This window comes from Aplysia californica, unplaced genomic scaffold (genome assembly GCF_000002075.1).
Source record: "Aplysia californica isolate F4 #8 unplaced genomic scaffold, AplCal3.0 scaffold00048, whole genome shotgun sequence".
Lineage (NCBI taxonomy): Eukaryota > Metazoa > Mollusca > Gastropoda > Aplysiida > Aplysiidae > Aplysia > Aplysia californica.
The window spans coordinates 823,141-837,912 of record NW_004797318.1 but is presented as its reverse complement, the minus strand read 5'-3'; the positions used below and the strand labels follow the sequence as shown (position 1 = coordinate 837,912).

At 37.5% G+C, this 14,772-nt stretch overlaps 1 protein-coding gene across 1 annotated transcript in view; it reads left to right on the top strand.

Annotated features, from left to right (window-relative positions):
• LOC101857093 (RNA polymerase I-specific transcription initiation factor RRN3) overlaps positions 1 to 13,330 on the top strand; it is a gene marked incomplete in the record, with an annotated part of 18,043 nt that extends 4,713 nt beyond the window's left edge. The window contains 14 exon segments of the mRNA XM_035968261.1: positions 400 to 456; positions 1,326 to 1,415; positions 2,071 to 2,200; positions 2,827 to 2,926; positions 3,712 to 3,880; positions 4,216 to 4,317; positions 4,998 to 5,220; positions 5,813 to 5,943; positions 6,747 to 6,877; positions 7,406 to 7,581; positions 8,462 to 8,570; positions 8,792 to 8,938; positions 10,336 to 10,411; positions 12,095 to 13,330. Of these exon segments, the coding sequence (XP_035824154.1) occupies positions 400 to 456; positions 1,326 to 1,415; positions 2,071 to 2,200; positions 2,827 to 2,926; positions 3,712 to 3,880; positions 4,216 to 4,317; positions 4,998 to 5,220; positions 5,813 to 5,943; positions 6,747 to 6,877; positions 7,406 to 7,581; positions 8,462 to 8,570; positions 8,792 to 8,938; positions 10,336 to 10,411; positions 12,095 to 12,229 (1,776 nt within the window).
• Positions 13,331 to 14,772: the final 1,442 nt, after the last annotated feature.

Here is a 14,772-nt window from a genome sequence, read left to right as displayed (position 1 = left end):
CTGAAAAGCTGTACTTTTATTCTGAAAGACATTGTACAGGTAAATTTCCTGAATAGAAATTTGAAAGTAATGTTTAGCTTTGTAGTTGATTACCATTCTTTGCATGTCAGGCCAGGCTGATCTTTTCATAGTGAGAGAAAACTCGGCCTCTATATTTTTGTAGATGTTTTGTTTTGTGCCTTCTTGTGTAATTATTTCAGATGATGTGACTGAGAAATTATAGTAAAAGCAGTTCTTTTATATTCCTTTTTCTTGTGGTAACTTTGTAAGGAGTCTTTTATTTCTTTTCTTAGGAATGTCCGTTGTATCTATCTGTCGTCTTGCTTTTTCCTCATTAGTGTTATCTGCAACCAAAATAAAAAAGCATCATTTTCTCCTTTCTTTTATACTATCCTACAGATATCTGGAAACTCGTATGACTGTTTGCTGAGACTGCTGGCTGATCCCGAGTCGGAGGTAACCTATACCACTGTTTGAATATGTTTGTGGTTATTTCTGTTTATAATCCTATAGATTGAAATTTTAACAGTTTTTGATGCTTAAAAGAAGTCGCATGGTATTGGTGCAATTTTGAGTTTTTTTCAATTGCTTCTGAGGGTCATCTTTTAATTAAGTGAAACATCGTTGTGTTACCTGCCTTTATTATTATTATCTTCTTTTCCGACATATGCTATACTGCTTACTCACAACAACACAACAATGTTTTCCTTTTTTCTTATGTAAATGTTGAGTATGTGTCTGAAAACTGGTTCTTTTTATTAACTGGAGATCTGAGCCTTCTTTTTTGGGATACATTGTCAAAAATCTACAGTGTTCAGTTACAGACACTTTGATCTTTCTTTCAGCCTCTGTAATATTCATAGCCAGACTATTTACTTCTCTCTCAGCATGTTGAGTTTATTTTGCTCCATGTCATGCTGATGGCACTAATTCTTGAGTCATCAGCACCAGTTGTACTTAATCCTTTACAAGGAGATCATGAAGTGAAGCCTTTAGGAATTTCTTTGTTTGTGTTTTGAAGTCATTTGTATTTTGTTGTCAGATTGGTATCTGAAACTTTGCCAAAGCATGTTAAAAGTGTTGTTTTGTTTTAGAGTTAAAAGTAGGAAGTGTGACTTTGTATTTATTATTTTTAAAGTTTAGGGATCAGGTTTTTGCAAAATTGGACTGGTGGAAGGGGGAAAAAAGGGACTGGTGGAAGGGGGGGGGGGGGGGGAGGTAATTCTTGATTGTGTGTTTACTCAAAATTATTCTATCACTGAAAGGCAAAAGCTAAAAGTTCCTGTTTCTCATATATATCTTCTCTTATATTTTTTGTTCGACAGATATCTACAGTGAAACAGTGCTTGCAGGACCTGGAGCAGTGTGTCAGTTACTTGGGCCAGGGTCACCCCACATTGGTTCGAATTCTTATGGTACGAATCTATGACCTCTTGTAAATGCTATACAATGGTTTGCTTACAAAAAAAAATTAATTTAGAAAAATATATTTTAAAATCTTTTTTTTTTTGTGTGTGTGTGGAAGAGGTAGATTGAGTTGTTAATGACTGTAAAAAGGTTACAGTGACAGGAAGACTAAGAAATTCAGGTTAATTCATTTTTAGAGTTTATGTGAATTATAACGTATATTTTAAATAATTTGATCATTGTTCTCTTGATTTTTGTCAGTGTTTATCTCTCTATCACAAGAAAGGTATGATGTGACATAAGTAGTTCTTTGGAGTAGAAGTAATGATGATAATAATTGTATTTAACTGAAATATGGTGTCTATCCACACTCAACAACATGTTCTGCCTGTGTGTTTTACGACTATTAATTATGTAAGTGACACCTCTTTTAAAATGCGGGTGATTGGCGTGTGCTCTGATGTGATTTGCTCCTTCTTTACTATCAAACATCTATTTTGTCCTTATCTCTCCTTTTTTATGTTTGTTACTCTCTTGTAACACCTGATCTTCATCACTTATATGACCTAATTGTGTTGCAAGTGCTGTAACACTCTTTAACTCTTTACCAAAACAAACAAATTTGTTAAACTTTTTGTATGTCTATCCTTGTATTCCCCATAGAATCTGAACTGGTTGGACAGAGGCCCTGAGCTAACAGCTGTCTACCAATCTTTCATTCTGAACCTGGTATCTGCACACATCAATTTGCTGAAACCTTGTCTTAGGAACCTGATCAAGAAATTCATACCAAGTGAGTACTATATGTATGCATGTTCTCATCACGTTTTTGTCAGTAAATTTTTAAATTTTAAATGTCAATGAGGTTTTAGAATTTAGTGACTGCTTTCATGTTACAATTTCCCATTGTTCTGTTAAATCAAAATGGTTACAGGAGAAAAAAAAATTCAGGCGCAAAAGTTTTACTTCAATTTCACTTTGTATCCAAATTTTTATTGCTGGCGCCATTTTTTAGCATATTTGTTGATTTTCCTGAAAAGACTCTTACCCTTTCTTATTTAACCAGCATGTTAGTGTTTTAGCATCCATAAATGGCAGCCTGCATTGTATGTTTCCCAGGAAGTTGAGGTTGTTTCAGAATACTATCAGGTCTGCACATAGAATTTGCGCTATACAAATGCTATCTATTATTATTGTTATTATTAAACTTGTGCTGTTTGATCTTGTAAAAGATCATGGCGTCTCTGGCATTTACCATTGTGTAAGGCTTTTTCCTGTGTTTCAAGCATATGTGTTGTGTTGTGCAGTAGTCTGATGACTAACCCAGTCTGTTTGTTTAATAAGTTGAAGTACCCAATATTTTTCACATATTTTTTAGTTCTTGTCCCTACAATAAAATCAATTTTTCATCATTTTCAGATCAGAAAAATGCTGAGGTGGATGAAATGAAACTGAAGGTTCAGCATGATTTTGGCCATGTACACGCCTTGCTGAAGTCCCTGTCACATCTGGTGCCAATGTAAGCATTGCTGACTGTTGTCGCGATTTGCGTTCCTTTATGAAACTTTTTTTCCTTGAAGAAATGGTGAAGAAGAGTTTTTAAATATCTTCGTTTTAGTTTAGCCCTTTGTTGTTTTTTAATTGAACAGTTGAATGATTTTTCCTTTCGATTTGGTTCATTTTATTTGGTGATTCTTTTGGTAGAACATATCTATGTTTTTTAAAATCCTTATCTTTTCATTTGTCACAGTCACTAAAGATAATGCTTGCTCTCATTGTGGATGACGTGATTGCAATTATTTTATTTGTATATTTGTTCAGCTACTTTTTTGTTTTTAATATCTATCATTGAAATCTTCCGACCGGCTCAGGGTCACAGTGTAGTTGATCGGTAAGTTTTTCACAGGTCTGTGATACTAATGCTGGTGTTGCAGTCCTGCTTCATACAGCTTGTCACAGATAGAGGTGGCATCTTAAATAACTGGACAGTATTTTAAAGATTTGTTTGACATAACAAAAAACATTGAGTGGGAAAATGTCATTAGTCACAAATTTCAATTTTTAATTTTTTCTTTTGGCCCTGATTAGGCTTATTTCATTTTGTCTATGGACACCATTTTTATCAGCAACAGTTATTTAACAGTAACATTATGTGTAACATTCATATTTAAAAGTTTACACAAAAGAACGACAGTGACCAATTGGAAGATGTGAAAAGAAAGGCATTGGATCTCAATACTTCACCTGTGACTAATGCCTGTTTTCCCCATGAGATCTTAATTTCTTTCTTTCCTCTTTCCCCAGGACAAGTGTTGTGATGATGTCTGTGCTGGAGGAGCTCTTCCCCTATATCAACAAAGGTTCCTTCCAGTTTGAGCACTACAGCCGAAATGTTCTGTCAGTGTGTACCTACATGCCGGCCCTGCGCATGGAACTTCTAGAGCTGGTGGTGAAGAACATGTTGAAGTTGGATGTGAGTGCTTGAGAAAAAGTTTTCCTCTTTTTTTTGTTTTGTTGTTGTTGTTGTTTGTTAACCTGCACTCTCTTTCTTTTTAAATTGTTTTTAGTCCTTCTTTTATCTGTGCTGTCCTTATGACTTTTTTTGTTTGTTAGTGTTCCCTTTTTAAAGCTCTGAATGACTTGTCTTGATGTGCTTCTCTGCACAACAGACAAGCACTTATATACCTTTTCTTCCCCCAATCATTTTTATTTGGCTTTAAAAAAAGAATAACAACGGAATGGCTCATTGTGTACCTTGAATTCATTTCACTGGCTAGCTTCTGATGATTTGAATTTGAAATGTTTCAGGTACGGTCGTCCCGTACAGACATCAATTCAGCGATTGGCATCACGGCAGACAGTATGGATGATGTGAAAGATGAAGAGGAGGAAGATGCACTTTTTGACATGGTAGGTTCTTTTTAAATAGACTTTCATTTTTTGTTTTTTGTTGTTGTTTTTTTTGGTGTTTTTTTTTTCGTTTTCAGGCTTGTATATTAATTATTTCATAACATTATCCTTCTGATTATGAGGGTCCCTTTCAATTGACATGGTGATTTTAGGAGTTTCTCTTCCTTTGTTTGTGTAGCTTTTTTTCCCAGAAATAAATTAGAACTGAAAAATATCACAGATTAGTAGGTGTGGGATGATCTCCTGTTTTGCATGATCTTAACTGTTTGTCTGTGTCGAGCTGGTCTAATGGTTTTTTATCATAGATTAATCAGAAAAGCAAAGTTTCTTTCCTAATTTTTTTAATTACCAAAGTTTCTTTCCTAATTTTTTTAATTACCCAAGAATGGAGTAGTTAAAATGGCCATTGGCACTGATAAAAAAAAAAAATTCCTTGGGGTGGCAAATATTTTTAAAAAAGTTGTGTTTGGTGTAAAAGAGACGGACATGCAATTATTGTAACAATGATAGAATGATAAAAATACTGGGAGAAAAGGTTGAGAAAAGATTGGAAGACAGGTTGCACATAGGTATGTTGTAACTCTTGAGTGTGCATCCCTTTACCTCAAAGGTAGCAATCTTTGATTAACTACCCGTCTCTTTCTCTTTTTCTTATTTTGTGGTACACTTTCCCTTTTCAGGAGGATGTGAAGTCAGACATGAAGGATGACTTAAAACCAGATGTTAAGGGGGAATGGGATGGGGACTTAAAGTGTGAGAAGGAGAAAGAAGATCCAGAATACGATGAAATGAAATCAGAGGCTGTGAAAGAACGTTTAGCGGCAGCGCTACCTTTGGCCACCTCTCTCGACGCTGTGATGTCACTGACTTTGCAGTTTGTTAAGGAAAGCTGCCACCCTCAAGGTGAGTTTCTTCTTGCTTGTCTTTTCCTTCACAACTTTTTATATCTTTCCGTATTTCTTTAAAAAAACTTGTGTGATTTGAAGTGAGCTGTGTTTATGTCGGTTTCGAAAGTGAGCTGTGTTTATGTCAGTTATGAAATATCCATAATGTTTTGAATGCAGAGCTTTGAAAACCTACTTTATTTTCCGTCTCTCAATTAATCTATATAATGTTGAACGATTATTTTCCCAAAAGTTTTAAATAAAATCTTTGCAGTGTCTGTGTGTTTTTTGTGGTACTTTACTGACTGAATAAAATTTTTTCTTAAGAATTTATATTTCACAATTGAAAGTAATGAAGCAAATTCTGAGTGAAAAATCTCCAGATAGACAAGTTTCTTTCCGTTTTTTTTTCTTTTGCAGCTAATGCACAGTATGAGGCGAATACTGTGAATTGTTTTAGTGAAAGACAGTATTTAGAGTTTTTCAGAAAGAAAAAAATCCAATTACTTAAGGTTTCAAATATTTGGGTGAATGCTATAAGTCTCTTTGCGGTGCCCTATTGTGTTTGTCATATTCAATGAAGTTTTGTATTTCTCTCTCTCCCGCCACAGGTCAGCTTGACTGGGCTGTCACCAAGAAACTATACAGAGAGCTTCTGTCAGTCTTTGACAAGTATATATTCCCCACCCACGCCTCCTGCCACGTGCAGTTCCTCCTCTTCTTTGCTTGCAGCTTTAATGAGGTGAGTTTGGTCTGGAATATTTTGTTTCTTTAGATGAATACATAATTAAATAGGATTGATGTTCAGGTTAAAAAGTAAAAGTTAAGGTATCTGTCGAAGAATTTTCATTTAATTTGTACGTTAAGTAGTTCCAAGACTGTTGTGCCCCAGAGTTATCCCTTTAAAAAATATACAATGAATACATTAGCAAGTTCCTTGGGTATTTGATCTAGAGCAGAGTCTCTCCTGTCTTTAACTACAGTCGAACCTGCTCTAATAACCACCTGTCCAAGACATTCACATCATGTATGAACAACCGCTTCCCTACTTGCATTTTTTCTGTACTATGATGCTGTCCAACAGGACCCCTTGTCTAAAATGAGCACTTTTCTATTTTACAATGGGACCGGTTATGTTTTGTTTAGACAACTTCTTTGATTTTTCTTCAGTCGTACCCAGGTTGCATTGGTAGCCAATGCTTTGTTTTTATAGTGTAGTACTTGAGGAAAATAAGTCGTTTGTAATTTTTGATAAGTGCAAAATGAGTTGTCATTTAAAAAAAATTTTTTTTTTGTAACTCCTCTTTTGCACATATATTTGATGTTGGATCTAATGCTCTGCACCAGTAATAAGAAGAGATGTTTCTCAGTTGTACTCTGTAGATTGTCATTTGAACGTGTGAACTATGAACTCTGAAATGATGTGCACATCCATTAGTTTGTTTTCTAATATATCACAAAGTTTTAGTCTGAGCTCTGAGGATGTTTTGTTTTGTATATAAGTAAGTATTATATTATTATTTTTTTTTTTCTCCTTCTTAATAGGCGCTTGCAGATGGCTTCATAGACTACCTTTGGAAGAAAGTAATCAACCCCTCTACCCAGTCAGTTTATAGGCAAACCGCTGCATGCTACATTGGCAGTTTTGTTACAAGAGCTTCATATATTTCAATAAGGTAACCATATAAAATATAATTTAATGTTCAGTTTGTTTAAAAAACTTTTGATTTTTCATTAAGTTTCTAATTGTTTTAAATGGTACTAGTTTCGTGGCCTTAATTTTGAAAATGAATTTAATAGAGGTATTATTAATTTGCAATTTATGTTTATGTTAAATTACAGAGGCATTTCATGAGAAAAAATCCTTTGTTTTTAGTGTAAAGAATGCCTGACTGCCTGGTTTTCAGTATGTGTTTTATTGTCCAACAATTAATGTTGGCTGTATCGTCAGATGTCAAGGTTGATTTGTGCAGTGCTGTGTTAAAGTTTAAGTGAAACTCATTTCTCTCTCTCTCTCTCTCTCCCTCCCTCCCTCTTCAATTTTTCTTCTTTTGGGAAGTAAGAATATCTTGGTATTCCATTCCCTGGTTCATGACTGTCTCTGCCCAGCACCTAGATCTGTCTAATATTTATAACATGAACTCGGCCAATTTCTGAAAGTTTTCAGGGAACACAACTAACCCCTTAGCCTCAATCTCTTGCAGCACTTGTCGGGGCATTATGGAGCTGATGGCACGGTGGTTACACTCGTACCTCGACCAGAGCAGTGATCAACAACACAAGGCAGACTTGGCGCATCACGGGCCGTTCTACTCGGTGTGCCAGAGCCTCTTCTACTGTTTCTGTTTCATGCACAATGACATCATGCAGCTCAAAGATGGTACGTTTCTTCCGTTATGCGCTTTTTTTTGTTTCCTGTTTCCTCCTTTCTCCGTGGATCTTATAGGTAGATTAGATGATTGTAGGGTTGTAAATGTTTTAATTAAGTATGGGTTCAGGAATACAGTCAAATCTGCTCTACCAGCCACCTGTCCAAGAGAATCACCTGTACAAAGGACTGCTTCCCACTTACCTCCAATTGGCGCTCATATGACCTTATGCAGGTGCGAGCGTGTAAAGGTTCTACTAAAAATAAAAACTTACCTCCAAGACGTCCACCTTAGACCTGCGTCCTTGACAACATGTGGTTGTCTTGGACAATTTTGACTGTATTTTACCCCTTTTATTAGGTCCGTTGCTTTGCAGCAGCTGTGTTGTGTTTACAAAAGTACTCTTTGATTACAGAGTGGTTCAGGATTAATTTTAAATTGTGCCTTGGCAAGCCTTCTGTTCTTCCACAGTCAAGGTGTCTTCAACATGCACAATGTGTTCACGAATTCTTTTTGTAATTTTGCCAGAAGTTCTGGTGCTTGCTTGGTCCTTCCTTTGGGTTTCAGATGTATAAAGCCTTAAAAAATCCTAGTTTTCTTTGTTCATGAATGCAGGAATCCGACATGTTTTGAAGAACTTGGGCATAAGTGGCAAGCACCTACAGTAAAGCCTGGATACTATATCCTTCATGGGACCTGATGATCTCTCTGTGTTAAAGAGGAAGGAAAAACGAGGATCTGAAATTACTTTTTTGTGACAGGAATTTCGTGTTTAAATGCTTTGTGCTAAACTTAGTCTTTTTTTATTTTCTAGCATCTCTGTAATTTTCATTTCTGACTTTTCTGCACGACTCTTACCACTTCTATGATCTGCTTCTTTGTTTTTCCCAGGTCACAAATGGGCTGTTTCACTGAACTTTCAGCGCATCATCACCAGCAAACTGAATCCTCTCAGGGTGTGCCTGCCCATTGTCGTGAAAACATTTGCTTCAGCCACAAGGTCAGTGCTCTTCAATAATGCTTTTCTTTTCTGTGTTTGTCTATACATCATGGTTGTTAAATGATTACTTAAGTCTGATATAGTTTCATGAAGACTTAGCTTCAGAAAATTTTTTTGAGACTATTGCAGTTAGTTGTATTTAATGAGTTCATTCAATTATTTATGATAAAAAAAAGGATGATGATGAAAGTAATGGTTTTCTTGTTCTCACATTATTCTAGGATGCACCAACTAGCGTTTTGTGACACCATCATTGAGCGTAACAACCGCTACACCCTGCCTGTTGCTGTTTCGTCTTTTGCTCTTGGGACGTGTGATCAGCGACAGCTGGAGTCTTATTTCCCCTTTGACCCATATCTCCTTCCCAGGTAAGTCATTTGATTAGAACCACGTTTCAGAGAACATTAATGTATTGAACTTGTCACAATGCATAAGAAAAAACCCCCCAACAAAAACGACACTACAGGAAGATTTCCTCTCAAATTAAGTACAGTCCATGCCGGCTTTAAGCACGGTCGTCGGGAGAAAGCTTAAGCGTGCTTAAAGCCGAAGTAGAGTGCGAAGTAGACATAATCCAGAGATTTTCATGTAGAAAATTTCTCGTGCTATTTCCCTTTGTTTGTAAGTAGGCCTATAGCGGTCCTGGAAAAGTGTGCACTGTTATTTAGACACCCGCCATGGTAGTTTTTGTTCGCTTGTTTGTTTTTGTTTTGTGGTCGAATGGGAAATGAAAACTTATTTAGACGGCCAGTCATGATACAGCACACTAGGCCTACACACTGCCTGTGCGTACCACTGCCAGCTGTGCCACTCATACCACCGCCTTCATCCCACCTTGCGCGTGATACACAATCAGGATTAATCAGGGTCAAAGGTGAAATTTCAGCCAGCCTCCCTTTATCCTCTCCCTGACTCTCTTTGTATTTTTTTTGGTCTTGTGTAGCTTTGCCCTAGGCCTAGGCTAGATCCTATATCCGCGCGGGCGGCTGTGTGCATCTGCCTTCCTCTCCGCCCGTGTGAGTGTGTGTGTCCATCACTTGCGTTCTTTGTGTTTCTCTTGACTCATTCCACTGCTGCTGTGTAGACTGTGTTCGAACTTCGATGGGTCATCATGAAAATATTGACTGTCTTGTAAATGAAGCGTGCTTGAAGCCGAAGTTACCGTGCTTAAAGGCATGTAATTTATATAGCAAAAATTCGGTAAGAGCTGTTAAGCTGGCGTGCTTAAAGCCGGCACGGACTGTACTGTTGCATAGGTGGGTATGCTGAATGTGAATGTAAAACTGATTTCCTTCCATGAAAAAAGGACAGATCACAGTGGTATTGTCGTTGTCGGGTTTTAAAAGTGTTTGTGTGTACTACCATTGGTCGGAACCTTCAAGGTGGCTGTGTTGTTTGGTTAGCCTCTGCGCTATCACGAAAGGCCTGAGTTCAATTCCCACATGGGGAGGTCTTTTATTGTATAGATTATCTATGTCTGTTTCCTGTAATATTGTATCTCTCTTAGTCTGGGTTAGCCCTGATAGACAGGGGTCTGCTCTTGCCGCTGTGATCTAGACCATTCCAAAGCGAGAAGCTATTGTTTTGAGGTCTCTTCCTGGAATTTTTTGTTGCTTTTGTGATTGGGAATATTTGTCTTATTCAGCTTGGACTATTATTATGCTCCTGGACTTGGTGTTCATGTGTGTCTGTTAAAAGCTATTTTCTTCTTCTTCTTCCTCATTCTCTATTTTAAAAGCTCTTGAAATCTTTTATTTTCCTTCAGATCCCGCATGTACATTACGCCACTATATCGAGAGTACTCAGGCAGTTTACCCGAGGAACAAGAGTCCGGTGACGAGGTGAGTTTGTGCTTCTTATCTTAAGCCATTTTCTTCTCATTCACTGGGGATTTGAAGTGTTATTTTATTTTTATTTTTTTGAAGATTAACTCACTTCAGACGGGTCACACAACAGTTGCGTGACCCCCGCCATGACGCTCGCGACGGGTCTCACAAGCCCTGCGTGACCAACTTTGGAATTTTTTTTTCGCTCTACAAATCACGCACGGATCGCGAGACCCGCCTCGTACCCTTGTTTGGCCAAGCCTGAGCTACTTAGACTTCGTTTCGTATCTCTGGGGCCGGTAGTTTTTAAGTTATTGAAGGTGAAGGACAGTGACCCCTACTGGGGTTGAACAGACCGGAACTCGCGCTTTGTTTTTTTCTATACAGCTCATAGTAATCCGACAGTCGCGTCGTAGTAACGGTCGAAGAAGTCGCATGAACAAGAATCACATAATTTCGCCGTTTTCTATACTTCTGTGCGTTTTACTAGTTCTAGTGTCTCAGAATATGATGTGTCTAATAGTTAGGATCCTGGATATGTACCCGAACACGGCCTGAGTCGTAGTTCTAGGGCTAGATCTAGCACTAGTACCGGTGTTGTTTTTCGCGCAACGAAATCACAACGTCGTGCCGTACATCTGTCTCATGTAATTCAGTGTATGGGTCTGAATCAATGCACAGACCAGCTTTTATATTTTCACCAAACACTTGCACATGTATACAAATCAAACCAGAACACTTTGAACTTTTATTTTTGTTGTTGCAGTGAATTTCATTCTACTTGTCACGTCTCTGGAAATTTTTCGAAAATCAAATTCATGCCAATTTTTAAAAAATCATACAAATTAAAGTATTAGACTTAGACAACTTTAGTTTTTTTGTATTAGATTAAGCTTGAATGTTACTTTACTGTGTCAAAAAATGATTACAATAGGGTAATTCTGAGAGTTGTGGTGATTTATTGAAATACCCCCCAAAACGCCAGTCTTCAACGCTTGTGACTGGTGAAAGGGCCCAGTCGCAAGTGAGTTAAGTTCTTTTTATTTTTCGCTGTGATGGTTTTCCTATTGGCATTAATGTGTGCAAAAACTGTTGTGCTCCTATCTTTTGACAAAGTGGCCAATGATTGTTTCTGACGCTGTGAAACTGAATCTCAAAACTTATTAATGTGAAGTTAACTGTTGTGACACCCTTAACTGTGGACTGTAGTCATAGTGCCTTGTTTTTTTTTTTCTGAATTTTTTAGAAGTTAGTACATGTACAGTTGTCTCTGAAGGGTCATGATTTGTACACATACATATCGTTATTATCATCATTTATCAATTGAATTTTATTTGTGTGCATGCATTTGATAGAAATATGGGTTTTTAAAAATTCTCTTTTTATGTGTCCTTTGCTGCTGTCTATTTACCATTGCTGTAAAAGTGAGATTTCTTACATACATGTATACAACAAATTGTGAAGTCTAGAACTCTTCTTTTGTCAAAGCAAGTTTTATTTGAGTTAAGAGATTGTTAAAGATTGGGATGGGAAACTCATTTTTAGGGCAATTGGTTCAATGATTTAAAAATGGCATTAGGTAATTTGATGAGCTGCTTCATTTATGAAGATGTCTGACGATACCTAAGATTTTTAGTTGTGGGGTATCTTCCCATTCGAGGTTGTGACCAATGAATCTATTATTTCTCTGTTCTGCAGGACGAAGATGACTTCTTACCTGAAGAAGACGACTTTGGGCATCACCCGATCTCAGACCACATCAGCATGTCCCTTGGGAAAAGTCCTGTGGATTTCTTGCACTACAGCACCTCTCCTGGGTTTAAACATGGATAGGTTTTTTTCTGAGCATCGGGAACTGAGCCAGGCTGTGTGCCACTTGCAGCACATGGTTTTAGACAGGTGCTTGGGTGTACAAGGATGTGTTGAGTTGTGTTCAGACTGAGTGTTGTTCTTCAGAAAGTTTCCTGAATTTGGAGACGAATGATTCTGTTGGATTTTTGCTTCCATTACAATTACTGTCCTTGTGCTGTTGGCATTTTATTTTTATCTACCTTTTTAGTAAGTTCTATGATAGAACCCCATAAGATTATCTCTGAAAGTAAACAGACCATGGATTGGTCGTCCTGGGTTCCCCCCCCTCCCCCCCACCCTATCTCGATCACAGACAAAAGGATTTATGAAATTCCCAGACTGAAGAACGCACTAATCTCACAGCTGGATTACAGAGGTTGAAATTCCTAAGCCAGAAGTGGTTTTATAGAAGGACTCGGCTACCAGTTGAATGACTTTGCCCAGAGACTTAAGTGAGAAAATGTGACTTACGGAGACTCCAGAAATGTGGGTTTTTAACACTCTCCTTGCGGACATGTTTTTTTTTTTTGTTCAGTTCTCCGCACGCTCTGCTAGAAGCCAAGCAATTAGCTGGAAACACAGCCTTTTGACATGTTTTAAAAAAGAAGAATTTGAAGTCAATTTTCCTGCTGCTGAAATTATCTGGATTGAATTGGAAAGAGAATTGATTTGAGAATCTTTACCCCTGTACTGTCCCCCACGCATTACTTAGCAGTTACGAGGAGAATTGTTCAATTAGTCAGTTAGTTTTTATGTTACAATTACGCCAGTAGGCCTAACTTCCTTATTTATGGTGCTATCGACTTACAATTTCTCACAATGACAGAGGTTTGCATAGCCACTATGTCAATAAAGCAAAGTTGTTACCAATCGGTATTTATTTTTCAACAAAGTTAAATATTACAAAATATGTTTTAAAACTAAAAATGAAGCTGAGAAAAATGTATCTGTTCAAACTGACATTCTTAACCCAATTGCACCTTCCAGGCCTGGCAGGAAGGCTTTTCCTGTTCCCTAAGAGAAGGGACAACTTCGCAAAAGCACCCCTCTATATTTTTTTAAACAATCATAGCAAAACAAAAATCAAATAAGCAAGCCTTCTAATTTAACCCCTTCACTGCTGACCACTGTGACTCCCCATATCCTGGAAAATTTTCCCGGAACCGCAAGAAATCATAGGTGACATCCCTTATTTTTATTGGTCCTTGGTGCTCTTGAATGAAGTCAAAAGTATAACAAAGTATATATTTTCTTGAAGAGAAATGAATGGACTTTCCAAGTAGACTATGTGTGAGGGTATTATTTGAAGGAAAAAGATTTTGAGAGAGAGTAAAAGATTGCATAATATAGAAGGAAGATTTTTTTTTCTTACCTTGCTCACAAGTAGGGATGACTGGAACTGGTAATTTCATAACTGAGAAGCAATCATTCAGATCTGTCAGAAATGAGAAAGATCCTTTTTTTATTAGAAATATATTTGTTGCAATCGTTCATCCGTAGGAAGATTAAATATGGGTTTTTTTCCAATTGAATATCTTCCACTTTCCTTCTCTGGTAGTAGTAAGTAGATCTAGATCTGGCTTTAATGAATTTGGGAGAAAAACTGAAAAACAATTTTGATAGTGCTCAGCTATTTGAAATGCTTTACAAAGAGGTTTTGGATGGGGCTATGCTAGTGTTATCAATGCTAATAAGATGCGTAAAGATAAGACCAAATTGTTGAATAAACCTTTGAATTTTAGACTTGAGGCTAGGGCAACGGTATGGTCACTTTTAAAATGACATCCTAATCTAAAATAACAACAAAAATATAAGAAAGCAGGTGCATGTAGAGATATAATCTGCAGTGTTTCAAAACAAGAGCAAGACAGCACAGTCAGGAAAAGTAAACATGTAGCTAGAATCATATTTAATATTTACCTTCGCGCTCATCGACTCGTTCTTCCTCTTGGTTTTTGTAGAATCTTTGCTCACCTGGTAGAAGCAGATTCTTTTGATGAAGCTGGGTAATGAAGACAGGGGGCCCCCTTCTGAATGATGATGATTTCTGTTCTTCTCAAGATCTAGGTCCGCAAAACACCCGAGTGGCCACTGTTCTACTACCCGACCGACTCGGTCTCTTGTTGATCACACCAGTGAGTGAACGAGTCCCTCTAGTCTAGTGAATCTATTCAGGTCGGTGCGGGGTCCGATTTTCGCCACTGCAGACTTGCCGGTGTCAACTTATTCTTTTACGCCACTGTTTTCTTGATCATGATCAGAATTGGAATCAAGATCAAAATTTCCGTTCTAGTCAGGACTGTTATCATTGAAATGTTTTAACTTTTGAATGGAAATTAGTAACAGAAACACTGAACTTACCTTTGAGCAAGTGAAATGGTGGCCGGCAGATGAGACTAACAGTGGGAAAGGGGCATCTCAACTCCCTTTGACAGCTTGATACTTGTCATGTCTGTCCTGCTACCCAAAGTGAGGCTGTTGGTTTAGTCTTTTTGGCTGCTGGAAGAGCCCTTGAGGTAGGCGAT